This window comes from Adiantum capillus-veneris, chromosome 2 (genome assembly GCF_014529385.1).
Source record: "Adiantum capillus-veneris isolate H3 chromosome 2, ASM1452938v2, whole genome shotgun sequence".
In the NCBI taxonomy this organism is placed as follows: Eukaryota; Viridiplantae; Streptophyta; class Polypodiopsida; order Polypodiales; family Pteridaceae; genus Adiantum; species Adiantum capillus-veneris.
Window position 1 is genome coordinate 159,491,132 of NC_140932.1, and position 15,793 is coordinate 159,506,924.

The window sequence follows — 15,793 nt, forward strand, 5'->3', positions numbered from 1 at the left end:
AATTATATACATGGTTAAAGTGTTTTTAGTGTGTATTTGTGTAAAGAAATCAACTCAACACAACCTATGTTCTTCTTGATATCTATCTCTCAAGAAAAACTCTCTCCTTTCATAGTTGATTTTAATGAATCTAAAAGTAAGCATCAGATTCTCTGACAGCGCATATGACTACTGAACGTTTGCAAACACAAAGACACAAATACTGACGGTGCAGCCACATGCATGGCGGTTTGTCGTAAAACTACGCAGGCAAATGTTATTGACTCGTCCAATTTAATTTTTAATTTTTTTTTCTCATATCTCGACATCGCTTTTGAATTTTCCAGGATCGGCCACACATATTTCCTGTCTTTTACGTCTTCCTTAAGCTAAGTGGCAAATTAAAGCTGTGTGAGTAGAAGTGTCGCGTCGACAGTCTTTTGCAGCTTGCAGTACAACGTCTTCTTAATCGTGATTGGCGCTCTGAGAGCCATGGTATGCTCGTCTCTCGTTTATATCCTCACCCTATTTGACACCCGGTCACTTTATGAACAGGATGGTTTGAGAGAGAGAGAGAGAAATCTTTGTTAATATCTGTATATGCATGGTTTTGATTTATCTTTGTGTTGTCAATGATGGCTGACAAGAATTGGGAAAGTTACTCAGAGAAAATTTTCTGTTGTTGTTGTCAATGGTGGCTGTTAAGAATCAGGTTCCACTAACCCTCTTTGTCGTCATGATAGTACGTGCTTGTTAGTATGGTATGGGATGTTTAGAGTGTGTTCACCTTTACGTCGTCAAAGGATTGCCTACAATATATGGTTAAGTCGTCCAAAGGCATCGGTAAGCTGTTCACAGGTTGAGCTCCATTCAACCCCTAGAGCGTGGTGAGTGGCATTTGAGGTACATCTTATTAGAATAGCACATTGCAAAAGCGTATACACCCATGATCACATATATGCGCGAGAATTAGAGAGAGAACAAAGCTATTGGAAGACCAAGCTTGAGATTGCACCTAAAAGAATCTACCTACATGGATAAAAAGTGACTTACACTGCCGAATAGGTTATGAGTCAAATGGCAATATATAAAAAGTGGGCATCAAGTGATTTCTCTCTGGCGAATCAGATACACAGTTGGACTACTTTTCAGTTTTGCAAGATTAGTGTATTGGCAAGCTGTTGCCAATAAATGACTTTATGGCACATGCCGGATGGGTTTTCACATGATAATAGAGATCGCGTTTCTTCACTCGATTTTTTGTCAATGTGCACAATAAATAGTGTTTTACTAGAGTTCTTCTTAGGAAAAGAGTACCAAGCCATTAGAAGCACTTTTTAGGCCGACTAAACAAATGATACAATACGCTTCAAAAGAAAAGTCTCATGCTTGTGTTGGAATTGGAATTTTTATCGTGGACATCTGTTGAATTATAGCGCTTAACCTTCATGTAACTTCAAAAGAAAGTCTCACGCTTGTGTTGGGATTGAAATTCTTATCGTGGACATCCGTTGAATTATAATGCTTCATCCTCATGTAACTATGTGGGTACCGGATAACTCTATTTTGCAAGCCCCTGCCGCCAAACTCTCACAATCTTGTAGGGTGCGATGATAGCCTGATTTGGTTGGTTGTTGGCTTGGGGGATGAGATGCAAACACTCTATGTTAAATAGTGTGTTGTGTGAACGGCAGTACATTTGGAAATTTGCAAAGATTGCTTCTTTCTTACATATTCTGGCTCAGAAAGGAGTTCCTTTTACTTGGAACCGATAGAGATTGCAGCCTTTCAGACTCTTAAGGAAAAGTTGACAATTGGACCAGTGTTAGCCTTGCCAGACTTGCAAAAGCCATTCGAAGTTTATTGTGATGCTTGTGGTCGCAGTCTGGGAGCAGTTTTGATGCAAGAAGGCCATGCCACTGCTTACAAGAGCAAGATGTTTTCACGTCTTGAGTTGGTGGCACAAATTTATGAGAAAGAGCTATTGGTAGTTATACATGCCCTTACCTAGTGGCGACGTTATTTACTCGGAGCTAATTTTACCATCTTTACAGATCATCAAAGTTTACGCTATTTCTTGTCGCAGAAACAGCTTTTAGAAAAGCAGATGCGATGGGCTAACATATTGTCACTGTTCCATTTCCAGATAGTCCACGTTCAGGGTCAAGAAAAACTTAGTGGTATATGCATTGTCTCTAAAGCCCTTGGTTCTGGCTATTTCCGCGATATATCGTCGAAGCTTTGAGGATATGGTAGATCAGAACGCCACAAATTCTGACTTTGCAGACATCTTTCACCGGATACAGAGTGGGGAGACGGCTGCAGGCTATTTCATACGGGACGGCTATTTGATGCGGAAAACAATGGTGTGTGTTACATAGCTTTTGAGGGAATTTTTTTTGATAGAGTGCCATTGTCTACCTTTTTCGGGCCACCGTGGCATAGATACCACCGTGAAGGGTGTTGAGCGTTACTCTTGCTGACCGAGGCTCAAAAAGGATGTGGACGAGTTTGTTCGTAGTTGTTTAGTATGCCAAAAGGTCAAGTTTCAGAGGCATAAGGCACGAGGACTTCTACAGCCTTTACCCATTCCCTCCGGCCCTTGGGAAAGCATTGCTATGGATTTCATTTTTGATCTTCCCAAGACCCAAAGTGGACATGATGGGATTTGGATAGCTATTGATAGATTTAGCAAGCAGGCCCACTTCACTCCGGTAAAGAAGACAATTAAGCTTGACCATTTGGCGAGACTGTTCATCTCATAGAGCATGCCTAAGTCTATAGTATTGGACATAGATCCTTGCTTCACGAGTTTGTTTTGGAGGGCAATTTGGGAAAACATTGGCACATGACTGCTGGTTTCTCGCTCAATCTCAGGGAAACCAGGCTCGCTGCTGTTGCTGCTGCTGCTGCTGCTGCTGCTGTCCACGCTCGCGCTCGCCATCGCCTTCAGCCCCCCCTCACGTTGCCCTGTCTCGCCTCGGCCCCCCTCGCGCTGCCCTGTCCCGCCTCAGCCTCACACTGCCTTGAGCTGTCCGCCCGCCCCTCACTCCCCCCTCCTCACGTTGCCTGCAGCCTGCCTGCATTCCCCCACACCCACCTTGTGTCTCTATTGGAGTTGGTTCACAGCGACGCCGACTTGCTTCCTTCGCCTCGATGCCTTTGACCCCCCCCCCCCGTTCGCCTTCGCAGCAGCAAACATGGAATGGCGGCTTCTACTCCACCTCAGAGGGACTCCATTGAAGCCCCCTCGCCCGACACCGCGGAGCCGACCCTTCGACTTGCTCTTTCGCCAGAAGAGCAAGCGAGCTTGATGGCCGAAGTGGAGCGCTTGCAAACCACTTCGGTTATCTGTAAGATCATTGGTCGGGGCGAGGTTCAGGATTTACTACAAGCCCGTCTTCTCTCCGATGTGGGCAAGATCACTGATGTCCAGATCCTCGGGAGAGGGTACTACCAGGTCGAGTTCAAGTTTGCAGAGATGATGACTAAGGTGATTTCGATGAGCCCGCTTAGCATCAGAGTAGCTCGAGCTTACTTCCGACGTTGGCATCACAGTTTTGACCCTACTACACACGCTTGAGGAGGAGGCAAACTTGCCGATTTCGGTTTGTTTCCCAGGCCTGAGACGAGAGTACCTTCCCCTTCTACCCAGGATTGGTTCCATGTTCGGGACAATTATGGAGTCTTCACGCACGGCAGCTTCAGTTGTGGCCAAGGCCGCAGGTTTACCTACTGTGCTGGTTCTCGTTCGTGACACGCACTCCCTCCCCCAAGGTGGTATTGCTGCCTAGGGTGAGTGGGGGATGGATCAGACAGAGTGTGGAGTATTCGGGTCTCCCGAACCAGTGTTTCATTTGCAGGCAAATGGGCCATATGGCTAAGGCCTGTCCTCGCAGGAGACCTCGACCCACAGTGCATGCGCAGCCTCCCAAGGTTGAGCATGCAAAGCAGCCAGATACACTGGAGGCACAGGCTGGTACATCGGCAAGGACCAGTGATCAGCCAGCTGATGGTTGGCAGCAGGTGCGTGGCCGCCGCCAAGAGGGGAGGGCTTGTCCCACTACTCCCCTGGTGGCCGACCTTCTGCAGCTCAGCAGCACTGGGTTCCGATTGGAACCGTTTTGACCCCCTTCAGCAGGACTTGCCTGAAAAGGCCCCATCCACTTCTGTTCCTCCGCCTTCGCCTCCTCCTCCTCCTCCTCCTTTCTCAGACGCTGCCGCTCCACCTCTCCCCCTCCCCTCCTCCACCTTTGCCTCCCGCCCCTCCTCTCTCCCCGATGGGGTCCACAACCTCGTCTCCCACCCCTTCCGCCACTCCTCCTTAGTCGCAGGGTACTGATACGCTTCTGCCGCGAGGCATTCTCTTGGTAGTGCTTTCGCTACGAGCCATGTGGCTCGAGAGGGACAGCCCCACCCGAGGCCGCCTTTTCTGGTGCACACTTCTCCCTTTGCAGCGGTCCCTAGAGGTCTGACCAACTTCGACATTCGCAGACGGTGTGACTTCTTCGACTATAGCTTCACTCGGTTTCTGGGTGACTCCTCTCCCGACTTGGAGGAGGCCAGCTTTCGAGTCCACGTCCTCTTTCTTGCAGCTAGAGGCATTGAAGCCTTGGACACAGCGGTGGGTTTCACCTTGCCGTTGTGTGGTAGGGATCTCATAGAGTGTACCTAGCACGCAGCGCTTGACTGGCTCCAGATCCAGGCTACTAAGTTCTCACACCATGCAGGGGACTTAGCGGTGACAGATCTGGTACAGACTCTTTGGCCTCTTGCCAAGTTCAGCGTGACGCCTCCAGATGTAGCGGGGTGTAGGAACATTGTGGTGCATTTGTTTGCTGACACTCAGTGCCCTCCGTGTTATGTATTTGTGCATGAGGATTCTTGGACAGAGGATGTAGCCCATCGGGCTGCACGCTCAGCTTGGGCCTGGGCGAGACAGTCACTTCCTGCGCGTTTGTCTAGAGGTCGCTCGGATGCGGATTACTCCCCATCGAAACCGGCCTCAAAGATAGTGAGGTTGGTTGCTGTGGCAGCATCTGTTTTCTCTCACTGACTCCATGAGGATCATCTCATTGAATGTGCAGGGACTAGGAGGGCCCCAGTTTCAGCGTAAGAGGGGTCGGCTGCGTCAAGAGCTGCAGAGATGCCTTGTGGGTGGTGACATTGACATTCTTATGCTACAAGAGCACCATCTCTGTGAGAGCCGCATTCGACGATGTGGTCAGATTTTGCGTGGTCGCTATGAGACGTTTTGTCAGCTGCTTTTGGACCTGAAGGCATCCCAGGGTGGGGTATGTATGACTATTGTGGATTCTTTGCAGCAAGCCATTGTGGGCAAAGGGATTATTGTGCAAGGCAGGGCTAAGTGGATCACTATGCAGGTTCAGGGTTGTCTCATGGGCTTCCTGAACATCTATGCGCCCGCACGGGCAGAGTTTTGGTCTCAGATTGTTGAGTCTCTGCCGCAGGCAGAGCAATGGTGCATAGGCGGTGACTTCAACATGTTGGAGGAACCCTCTGACAGGATTGGTGGTAGCCATACTACTGCGCATGGAGTTGAGCTGGCAGCTTGGGAGAGGTTTTGTATGACTCTTCGGGTTTTAGATGTGTGGCAGCATGCCAGCTTTGTGAGGCCCCCAAACAGCCTCGACTTCTCTCGTTTGGACCGTAGAGTGGGAGGCGTGAATTTATTTCGGATAGATCGCTTCTACACTAGTGACCACTTCTGTGACTTGGGTGGGACAGTTGGTGTAACAGACTTGGACACTCCAAGTCAAGAATCTACCACAACAGCACCAAATAACCACTTCAAAACGGTTCACAGTTCACAATTGATTCAACACTGGCCCGGCGGAGTTCCGTGCCTAGAGATATTGGCCCCAAAGACTGGCGCCCCTTTCGGTATTTCTTTTTGTATTAATCTGAGTTCAATGTACAAGAGTGCGGGTAGGCGCTCACACTCAGACTCTGTGTCCAGATGTTGTGAGTTGTGAGAGGCCTGCTCACATATTTAAAGTTACTCACATATTTAAAGTTACAAGGGATGCCAAAAGCAGAGCCCCAAAAGCTGAAAATCAAAAGCTCAAAGCTTTTAAAAAATAAAGCAGTTTCAATCTCTCTTTCTCTCTCAAGCTCCCTCTTGAGCCTTTGAAATAAAAAGCAAAAGAGTTTCTCTCTCTCTCTCTCTCTCTCTCTCTCTCTCTCTCTCTCTCTCTCTCTATATATATATATATATATATATATATATATATATATATATTGCTTAATAAATAAAGCATAAAGCTTTTCTCTCTTCCCATTGCGTAGAATAAAAGCAGAAACTGCCGTTGGTGCTTTTTTCCGGAAAATCCGCCGCAAATCATAGAGATCCGTACAGCTGCTACGTGTCAACTGCCACGTAAGCTGGATTCAGGGTTAGGGTTAGGACAAAATTAGGTTTTCTGATTTTAGGGTTATGGTTTCAACAAAATTAGGGTTTCAGATTTTTTTAAAGTGTTAGGGTTAGGGCATAATTAGGGTTAGGGTTTTTGCAGAGCGGGCCTCCACGTCATCACTTTGTGACATACCCCCCTCTTGAAAGCATTGTAATCGCCCTCGATTTGCCTGCAAAACAGATAGAGGCCATAAACCATCTTAGCAGACACTGACTGTTAGCACCTACCTACTAGGAACACACATCTAGCACATGTACCAATTGACAGTAGAAAGTCATATTGGTTGGCTTTATAAAAAAATTTCTTCTTTGCATAAAAGTTCCTGTCATCAGAGTCTGAACTGTTTGTAGACGAGTCCTCTGTAGAACTGTCACTCATTGGGCGAGATTTAGACTTCTTTGCCTTTTTCTTGCCCTTTCCGAAGCGTTGTTTCTTGCTTCTCTTTTTGCCTTTGCGGTCTTCTTTGCTTGAGTCTGATGAGCTAGAAGAACTGTCAGAAGAAGAAGAAGAAGAAGAACTGGGTACTTCTTCAAATCGAACACGCTTCTTCTGTTTCTTTGCCTTTTCAAATGTCGAATGACGACCCAAATAACTCGGGAAGTGAGTGCCTTTCTTCTGCTTTTTGCCGTGCTTTTTAGCTTTGTTTTGCGCATCAAAAAGCTGAGCAATCTGTACATCAACCACCTCTTCTAATTCCTTCTCTGAATATTTCTTGTGAGCAGAAAGTTTCTTGAGAGCGGGTTTCGCGCGTGGTGTTGTGGTTTTCTGCCATTGTGCATGCACTTCTTGAAAAGAAGTCTTGCTCATATATTTTGCAAATTTTGGGTCCTTCGCAAAATTGAGCATCAACTTTGTTGCATCGCCAATCAATTGACGACACTCCATCTCTCGACGCTCCGCCTGAGTAGGCCGAGGCGGGCCATACTCCTTGCCGGAATCTTCGTTGTGATCCCTTGCCGCATCTCCGGATGCAGAGGGAGTCGATTGATCCTTGCGTGAAGCCATATGTGCCGCAAAAAAAAATTTTGGGATTGGATTTCCCATAGAAGAGAAATCGGCCGTGCTCTGATACCATTGTAACAGACTTGGACACTCCAAGTCAAGAATCTACCACGACAGCACCAAATAACCACTTCAAAACAGTTCACAGTTCACAATTGATTCAACACTGGCCCGACGGAGTCCCGTGCCTAGAGATATTGGCCCCAAAGACTGGCGCCCCTTTCGGTATTTCTTTTTGTATTAATCTGAGTTCAAAGTACAAGAGTGTGGGTAGGCGCTCACACTCAGACTCTGCGTCCAAATGCTCTGAGTTGTGAGAGGCCTGCTCAAAAGGGATGCCAAAAGCAGAGCCCCAAAAGCTGAAAATCAAAAGCCAAAGCTTTTAAAAAATAAAGCAGTTTCAATCTCTCTCTTTCTCTCTCAAGCTCCCTCTTAAGCCTTTGAAATAAAAAGCAAAAGAGTCTCTCTCTCTCTCTCTCTCTCTCTCTCTCTCTATTTCTTAATAAATAAAGCAAGCTTTTCTCTCTTCCCGTTGTGTAGAATAAAAGCAGAAACTGCCGCTGGTGCTTTTTCCTGGAAAATCCACCGCAAATCGCGAAGATCCGTACAGCTGCCACGTGTCAACTGCCACGTCAGCTGGATTCAGGGTTAGGGTTAGGGTTAGGGTTAGGGCAGAATTAGGGTTTTCTGATTTTAGGGTTAGGGTTTTAGCAGAATTAGGGTTTCAGATTTTTTTAAAGGGTTGGAGTTAGGGTAGAATTAGGGCTAGGGTTTCTGCAGAGCGGACAGCCACGTCATCACTTTGTGACAGTTGGCATCCTGTTAGGGACCTCCTTTTCGGACCATGCTCCAGTGATCCTTACAGTGACTGATACGCAAAGGAGGGGGAGCACGATGCTTCGCATCCCAGAGAGGGTCCTGCTGGACTCAACGCTTAGAGAGCGAGTGGAGACTCTTTGTACACAGAGCTTAGACATAGTGAAACCGGCCTGTTCAATCCAAAAAGGGCGGTAGACTTTACTTCAAACCTTGATTTAGCTTTCACCCATTATTAGTCGTCTATTTTACCTGTACTTTCAAGACACAACAAAGGGGAGAGGGATGCAGGCTGCTAGATTGCACCTGTATGAGTAGACGGACACCAGATTGGCCCCTAACTTAGGCGCCCCTTTCGGTATTTCTTTATTGTTCAAAAGAGGGAATAAACGCTGAGGTTCCCTACAAGCTGCCCCGCACAAACTCGGCTGAATTTCCACTGTTCCAGCCCGATTTCGGCAGCATAACTGTACTAGAACCCTTCACAGTCAGTATTCCCACGCATTGACTGACTTTCCCGACGCATACGGGCACTTTGCAAAACCTGGCGAGAATCTGCAGCACGCTGAATTCTCTGTTTTCAGCCCTGAAATTGCGCCAGATCACCTGTACAGCGGTCCCCTTGCATCCCCGAACCTCCTGGGGGTATTAGGGTCCGTTTAGGGCCAAAACCCTAAACCTGCAAAAATACACAGCAGGTTGTAATTCACTGTTTCGGGCTCCGTTTCGCGTGCCGGTCGCATCCTTAGCAAGTCCTCGAGCTCCCGCACCTGTAGGGCTACTTGCCCTTTGAATCGGACGAGATTTCTAGCGTGAAACCTCTCCGAATTCACCTGTACCTGCGGGGGGATTAGCCGCTAGCTAATCCAGTACCTGTGCAAGAGGCTCTTGCCTCGGCAATCGAGCATGAACCCACACAACTGTACATTGGTCAAATGAAGAGCCCACTAGAGGGGCATAACATATTGCCAAAGGGGAGAGAGAGGGCAATGCGTAGCGTGCAGGGCATCACTCCTGGCACCGCACTGTGCATAAGAGGGAAAGCAAGCACTCCATAGCTCTTAACCTGTGACAAAAGCTGAAAATGAGGCTCTCCCCCTCCTAAATTCAGCGCCACTTCTTGTTGCATGAGGCAAGTGCACCAGAAGGTGCCACTTGGCACATTTATAAGCATTTTCCCGTTTCGGGGTTGCCGCCTAAAAATATCCCAACCGGTTGCCCAGTTGACTTCACGGCAGAGTAAGAAAATGTTCCCTTTGTCATTCCGGAGGTAATGACGCCAACACATTTTCAGGTCCCAAAATAGCAGTTCCCTAAATTTTAGGAGATACTGCCATCGTATCTTTCTAGGTCATCCGACCCTCTTTGTACACTGCGGCCACACCCAGAACTGAAATGTAGCCTCTGTAGCAAAGGATTCCACTTTGGCTAGTCAATGACCCCACTTGGCTAACCATAGTCCTTGTCCAACCTTAGTGCTCTCTTGCCCTCAGGCCTGGACTCCCTCTGGACAGTTCCACACTAGCTATGCAATGCAGGGCAGTTAGATTTCCCGAGGGGTGTTTCCAAAAAGTGAAAGTAAATAGATAATAAGAAAGAAATCAACAAAAAGGATAGATAGTAGTCACACGCTGGTGACATATCCCCCTCTTGAAATCTCAAACGTCCTCGTTTGCATCTATGTCGTACATGCTTACTGTCAACACTGATGTATTCAACACCTGTCGACACATATACGACACATACATGCTCATTGTCAACCCTGGTGTATTCAACACCTCGTCGACTCATGTATTGCCTGCGTGTGAACCCTGTCCCAATGACATAGTGGTAGCTGTACACTCTGCCATTGCTTTGAGTCACTAACTTTCCAATGACAAAATGGTAGCTGCATATTTGGCCACTGTCTTATAGTACACGTTGGATCCCGTACCACTTTCAAGCATACCCAAACTGACAGTTTAAGAATGCTGTTACACATGTACTCTTGAATAGAAGCAATCACTGTATCCTTGACAAACTGACAAGAAATACTCACTTCTATAGCACTAACCAACTTTTGGACATTCCATAAGAGCAATTGCCAAACTGACAATCTGTACAGCTCTAACATTCATGTAACAGGTATTTGATTTGAGCTAACTTTAAATACCATGTACATCATTTGTTTCAGAAGCCATTGTCACACTGACAATTCATTTAGCTTTGAAACTCAAGGGGTCAAGGTAGGTTGCAAATCGAAGGCTTCCAGGTAAAGTGATAACACAGTTGGTGACTCTGCAAGTTCACCTTCTTCCATCCACTTAGCATCCATTGGTGGATAGTTTCTGAACTTTACCAAGTAGCCTAGCAACCTTGCCTTTCACTTTCCTTTCTTTGTGTGCCAAAATCTGTTCCGGGACCAAGATCTCGTCCAGTTCCTCGACTTCCGGCTGATCTTCAGCTGGCATATCTTCTGGCACATCACCCACATAGGGTCTGAGAAGACTCACATGAAACGCGTTGTGAATCTTCCAACTGTCAGGCAATTTCAGCCTATATGCAACATCACTGATTATGTCGCATACTTGAAAAGGCCCATAGTAACGCATGCTGAGCTTTGGAAACAGTCTTTCCTTGCCCTTCATCTTCTTTAACCTTGCCTTTTTAAAGCGTAAAAGCACCCAATCACCAAGTGAATATACCACTTCACGACGGTGACGATCAGCTGCTTTCTTTTGTTTTGCCTGAGTCCTTTCTAAGGCCACTTTGACCTTCTTGTACATTTCATCCATGTCCTGAACATACTTATCTGCTTCAAATATCTTGTCCTTTGTATGAAGTATGGGAGGAACTTTCTTGCAACCTTCAACTATCTCAAAGGGTGCCTTGCCAGTTGATGAATGCACTGTATTATTGTATGCATACTCCACCGATGGCAAATACTGCTCCCACTTTCCTTTATGCTCTGACACATAGCACTTCAGCAGATCTAGGACAGTAGAATTTGCCTCTTCTGACTGCCCATCTGTTTGAGGATGAAATGACGAAGAGAATTTGAGCGTGGTGCCCATATTCTCAAACAAGCCTCTCCAGAACAAACTTGTCATGCGTGGATCACGGTCGCTAACAATCGACTGTGGCATGCCATGATACTTGAAAATATTGCTCATAAACAAGCGTGCCATCTGATCTAGCTTTATCTTCTTCCTGACAGAGCCTGTTTGCTGAATCTGCAAATAATGGTCCAAATACCATCGTTTCCTGTCTGTGTTCTCGGAAGATCAAAGATAAAATCCATAGCAATACTTTCCCATGGTTTATCTGGAATAGGTAGTGGTTGCAATAACCCTGGTGCCTTTTGCCTGTCAAACTTGACCTTTTGGCATATTAGGCATTCTCGCACAAAGGCATCCACATCCCTTCTCAATGTAGGCCAATAGAAGAATGTCTCAACCGCTTTAACTGTAGCATCGATACCACGATGCCCTGCATACGGTGGGACATGACTCTCTTCCATAACTTTGCGTCGCAATGGCTTTGTGACACACAATCTGCCATGCATCATCATGAACCCGTCTTTAAGAAGATAGTGTTCATGACGTTGTCCATCCATTAGTTGCTCGAAGACCCTTGCAAAATCTTCATCATTTGCATACTGTTCTCTCATATCATCAAGTTCATGATGATAAGGAATCGACACAGCTGAAATTTGTGGCTTCCTTGACAAGGCATCAGCCACAACGTTCTTCTTGCCTTCCACATGCACAATCTGAAAATGGAACATGGACAAGATATTTGCCCATCGCATATGCTTCTCAGATAACTTTGTTTGTGTCAAGAAGTATCGCAAGGTCTGATGGTCCGTTTGGACAACGAAATCTGCACCTAGTAGGTAGTGTTTCCAACTTAAGAGCACATGAATCACAGCCAGTAACTCTTTCTCATAGACCTGCATGGTCATCTCTGGCCCTTGCAAAATTCTGCTCTCATAGGCTACTACCCTGCCATCTTGCATTAGCACTGCACCAATGCTACTACCGCAGGCATCACACTGGACCACAAATGACTTCCTAAGATCTGGCAACACAATGACTGGATCTGAAGTCATCTTTTCCTTTAAGAGATTAAAAGCTGAAATCTCTTTTTGTGTCCATCTAAAGGTGACTGCCTTCTTTTGAAGAGCATGTAAAGGTGAAGCAATCTCAGCGAAATTTCGGATAAACCTTCTGTAATAGGAGCATAGTCCCAAAAAGCTTCGGACATCATGCACCGTCTTCAAATTTGGCCATGACTTGATCGCTTCAACTTTTGCAGGATCCATTCTGACACCATCCTTAGAGACAATGTGTCCCAAAAAGTGAATCTCTTCCAGAAAAAACTCACTTTTCTTTGCATTGATGAGCAACCTATGACTGCGTAGCTCTTTGAACACAATGGCCAAGTGATGCCTATGCTCCTCTTCATTCTTCGAGTAGACTATCATGTCATCAAAGAATGTACCAACAAACTGCTGGTGTGGACGGAAAATTCTGTCCATCATCCTATTGAACGTAGCAGGAGCATTTGTGAGACCAAAGGGCATCACTAAAAATTCTTAAAGGCCAAACGTCGTTCTAAAAGCAGTCTTGTGCACATCCTCTGATCTAATGCGGATCTGATGGTACCCACTCTTTAGATCTATCCTGCTAAACATAGCTGCTCCTTCTAATTTGTCCATAATATCATCAATTCTAGGTATAGGGAACCTATTCTTGATGGTATTCTTGTTCAGTGCACGGTAGTCGATGCACATACGCCATGAGCCATCCTTTTTCTGCACCAACAACACTAGAGAACAGAATGGAGATGAACTGGGCTGAATCAGCCCCTTTTCTAACAGCTCCTGTACTTGGCCCATTATCTCTTTCTGCTGAGCCGCACTAACCCTGTACGGAGGCTTATTTGGTGGGCTACTGCCTGGCACCAAATCTATCGCATGGTCCTCGGGTCTCTCTGGCGGTAATTGAGACGGTAATGAATCGGAAAAACAGTCACTATACTGTTGTAAAAACATTGACCTTTCTTTATCTAGCATAGATAAATTTGATTCATCACAATCTGACACTTCACGTGCAAAAACCAAGTACGCAGAAAGATGCTTTTTCATTACAGAAGTAATAGCAGAAGCTGATACAGTAGGAATAGACTCCCCTTTAAGCTTTACATCCAGAATGTGAGTCTTTCCCCTGCTCTGTACAGTGATCTTTTTGTTGTAGGCATCCATGATTCCCTGTACACGAAACAACCAAGGAATACCTAATAACACATCACATCCGTCTAGTGGCATGATGTAAAATTCTTCAGCATCTACATAGGACTGAATATGTAGACGCAACTTTCCAATGATGGGTGTCACAGCCTCTGTATGGCCAGGACATGCCAACCCTGCCTCTGCATTATACCCCCCATCTCTTCAGGTCTGATTCCCAACTTTGAAGCCAATTCTGGGGAAATAAAGTTGGCTTTGGCACCTGGATCAAAGAAGATAAGCACTGTTTGATCCCTGACCTTTCCCCATGCTCTGCAAAGCTCACTTGCATCTGAATTTGGCTTGTCGCCCACCATATCTGGCACTAGACCAGCCATGGGCTTCTTTCCTTTCCTGTCTTCCTTGTCATCAGAATTAGCTGGCCTTTTCTTTGTAGGACAATTGTAAGCAATGTGGCTAGGCTGCTCACATATAAAGCATTTGTTTTCTGTCCTCAGGACCTTCTTTTGCTCTTCTGACTTGCGAGGAAAACGTCTTTTCCATTTCTTTGCTGGTCCTTTTTCTGATTCAGCCGTAGCTTTATCTTTCCCTGCGTTTGCTGACTCCTGAGTCCCTTTAGGAGCCTCATTGGGAACGTGCTTCGTGGCTGAATTTTTCTTGCCTGATCCTGCCTTGACGCCAATGTTAAATTCACTCCCTTGAGCAAACCATTGCCAGTGTTTGCTACCTCGATGAGCTGCGTCAAAGTAGTGACTTTTGTCTTCGTGCAGTACTTTCTCAATCCTTTAGGTAGGCCACAACAGTATTTTTCGATTTGTTCTGTCAATGGCACAAACCTATAGGAAGTTACTGGAAGTAGAGCTTTCCAAAACTTCCGATTGTAATCATCCAGATTTCGGCAAGTGGCAGCATTAAGCTGGTGCCATTATGTCATGACATCTGCTTCAAAGTCATCAGATAACCATGCTGCTGCAAAAATCTGCTTGAAATAAATCCATGTGGACGGAGCTTGCCTTTGAAGCAATAAAGTTGTCTACCATTGTCCCGCATTTCCTATCAAGAAAGTGGCTGCCTTGCGGACCTTTGAAGCCTCTGTAAAGTTTCCCCCTGCATAGGCCTTGTCAAACTGCTGGAGGAATGAGAGAGCCTTCTTCCTGTCATCAAACCCTGTAAAGGTCGTGAATGTCACACCTTTGCCACCTTCTTTGTACGGAGTTGGCCTCTCCAGCGGCGTTAAATTGTCATATGGAAGTGACTGAAACATGGGAACACTATTAGGGTTCATCTGTGTTCCTTGGCCGCTATTAACTTGACTTGGAAATGCCATATTTGGCTGCTGATTTGTAATTCCAGCCATACCAAAATTTGCATGTGGCATCCCAAATTGGCCCTGAGTGTTCTGAAACCCTGGTTGCATACCCATGACACTGTACATGGGGTTAGGCATCATCGTTTGAGCACCCCCAAACACTGTTCCTGGCGTGTAAAACTGATTTCCAGGTGCATGACCAGCCATGCTCTAGAATACCGATCCACCTCCAAAATAGCCAGGGTGTACTGAAGGCGGTGGGAAGACCTGTTGCATAGCCTGTAGGTTGCTTCCCTGCCCATTAGAACCAGCTATAGGCTGCTGAAAGGTGGCGGGCTGAACTGGTATAGCTTGAAAGACTGGCATCTCAGCCACCTGTTCTTGCACCTTAGGCATAGATTGTGGAGACTGCATGTTCTCCGTCAAGTGTACAGGTGTTTCCATTGACTGTGCGGTATGAATCACCTGTGCTCGAGCCTTAACAGGCTTTTGAATATGATCCAGTGACCCAACTTGCTGAGACGGAACAGGAGGTTGCAGAAAGGCTAAAAACCTCGGATTCTGCATTACTTGTGTGAACATAGCCACAACAGTAGCCAACTGGGTCCTGAATATATCGTCATCTGTTTGTGGTGGTCTTGAGGACTCACCCACTTCATGTGTCTGTTGACCCTGTGAAGAGGAAACCTCTTCAGTCACATCATCTGGTCTGTCAGCCATAATTGCAATTCCTTGTGTCTGGTCTACGATCCCCTGTGTCTTCAAGCCCAAAACTGACCAAGGCTCACTTCTATGGGAAAAAGTGATTTAATCCCGTCGATGGAACCATGAAACCGGCCTGTTCAATCCAAAAAGGGCGGTAGACTTTACTTCAAACCTTGATTTAGCTTTCACCCATTATTAGTCGTCTATTTTACCTGTACTTTCAAGACACAACAAAGGGGAGAGGGATACAGGCTGCTAGATTGCACCTGTATGAGTAGATGGACACCAGATTGGCCCCTAACTTAGGCGCCCCTT

At 46.2% G+C, this 15,793-nt stretch overlaps 1 protein-coding gene across 1 annotated transcript in view; it reads left to right on the top strand.

The window, feature by feature from the left end:
* The first annotated feature begins 326 nt into the window (after nt 1-326).
* Nucleotides 327-15,793, top strand: part of PEX4 (peroxin4) — a 47,853-nt gene continuing 32,386 nt past the window's right edge. The window contains exon 1 of the mRNA XM_086529811.1: nt 327-474. Within this exon, the coding sequence (XP_086385937.1) occupies nt 472-474 (3 nt within the window). The 5' untranslated portion in view covers nt 327-471. The remainder of the gene's footprint in view (nt 475-15,793) is intronic.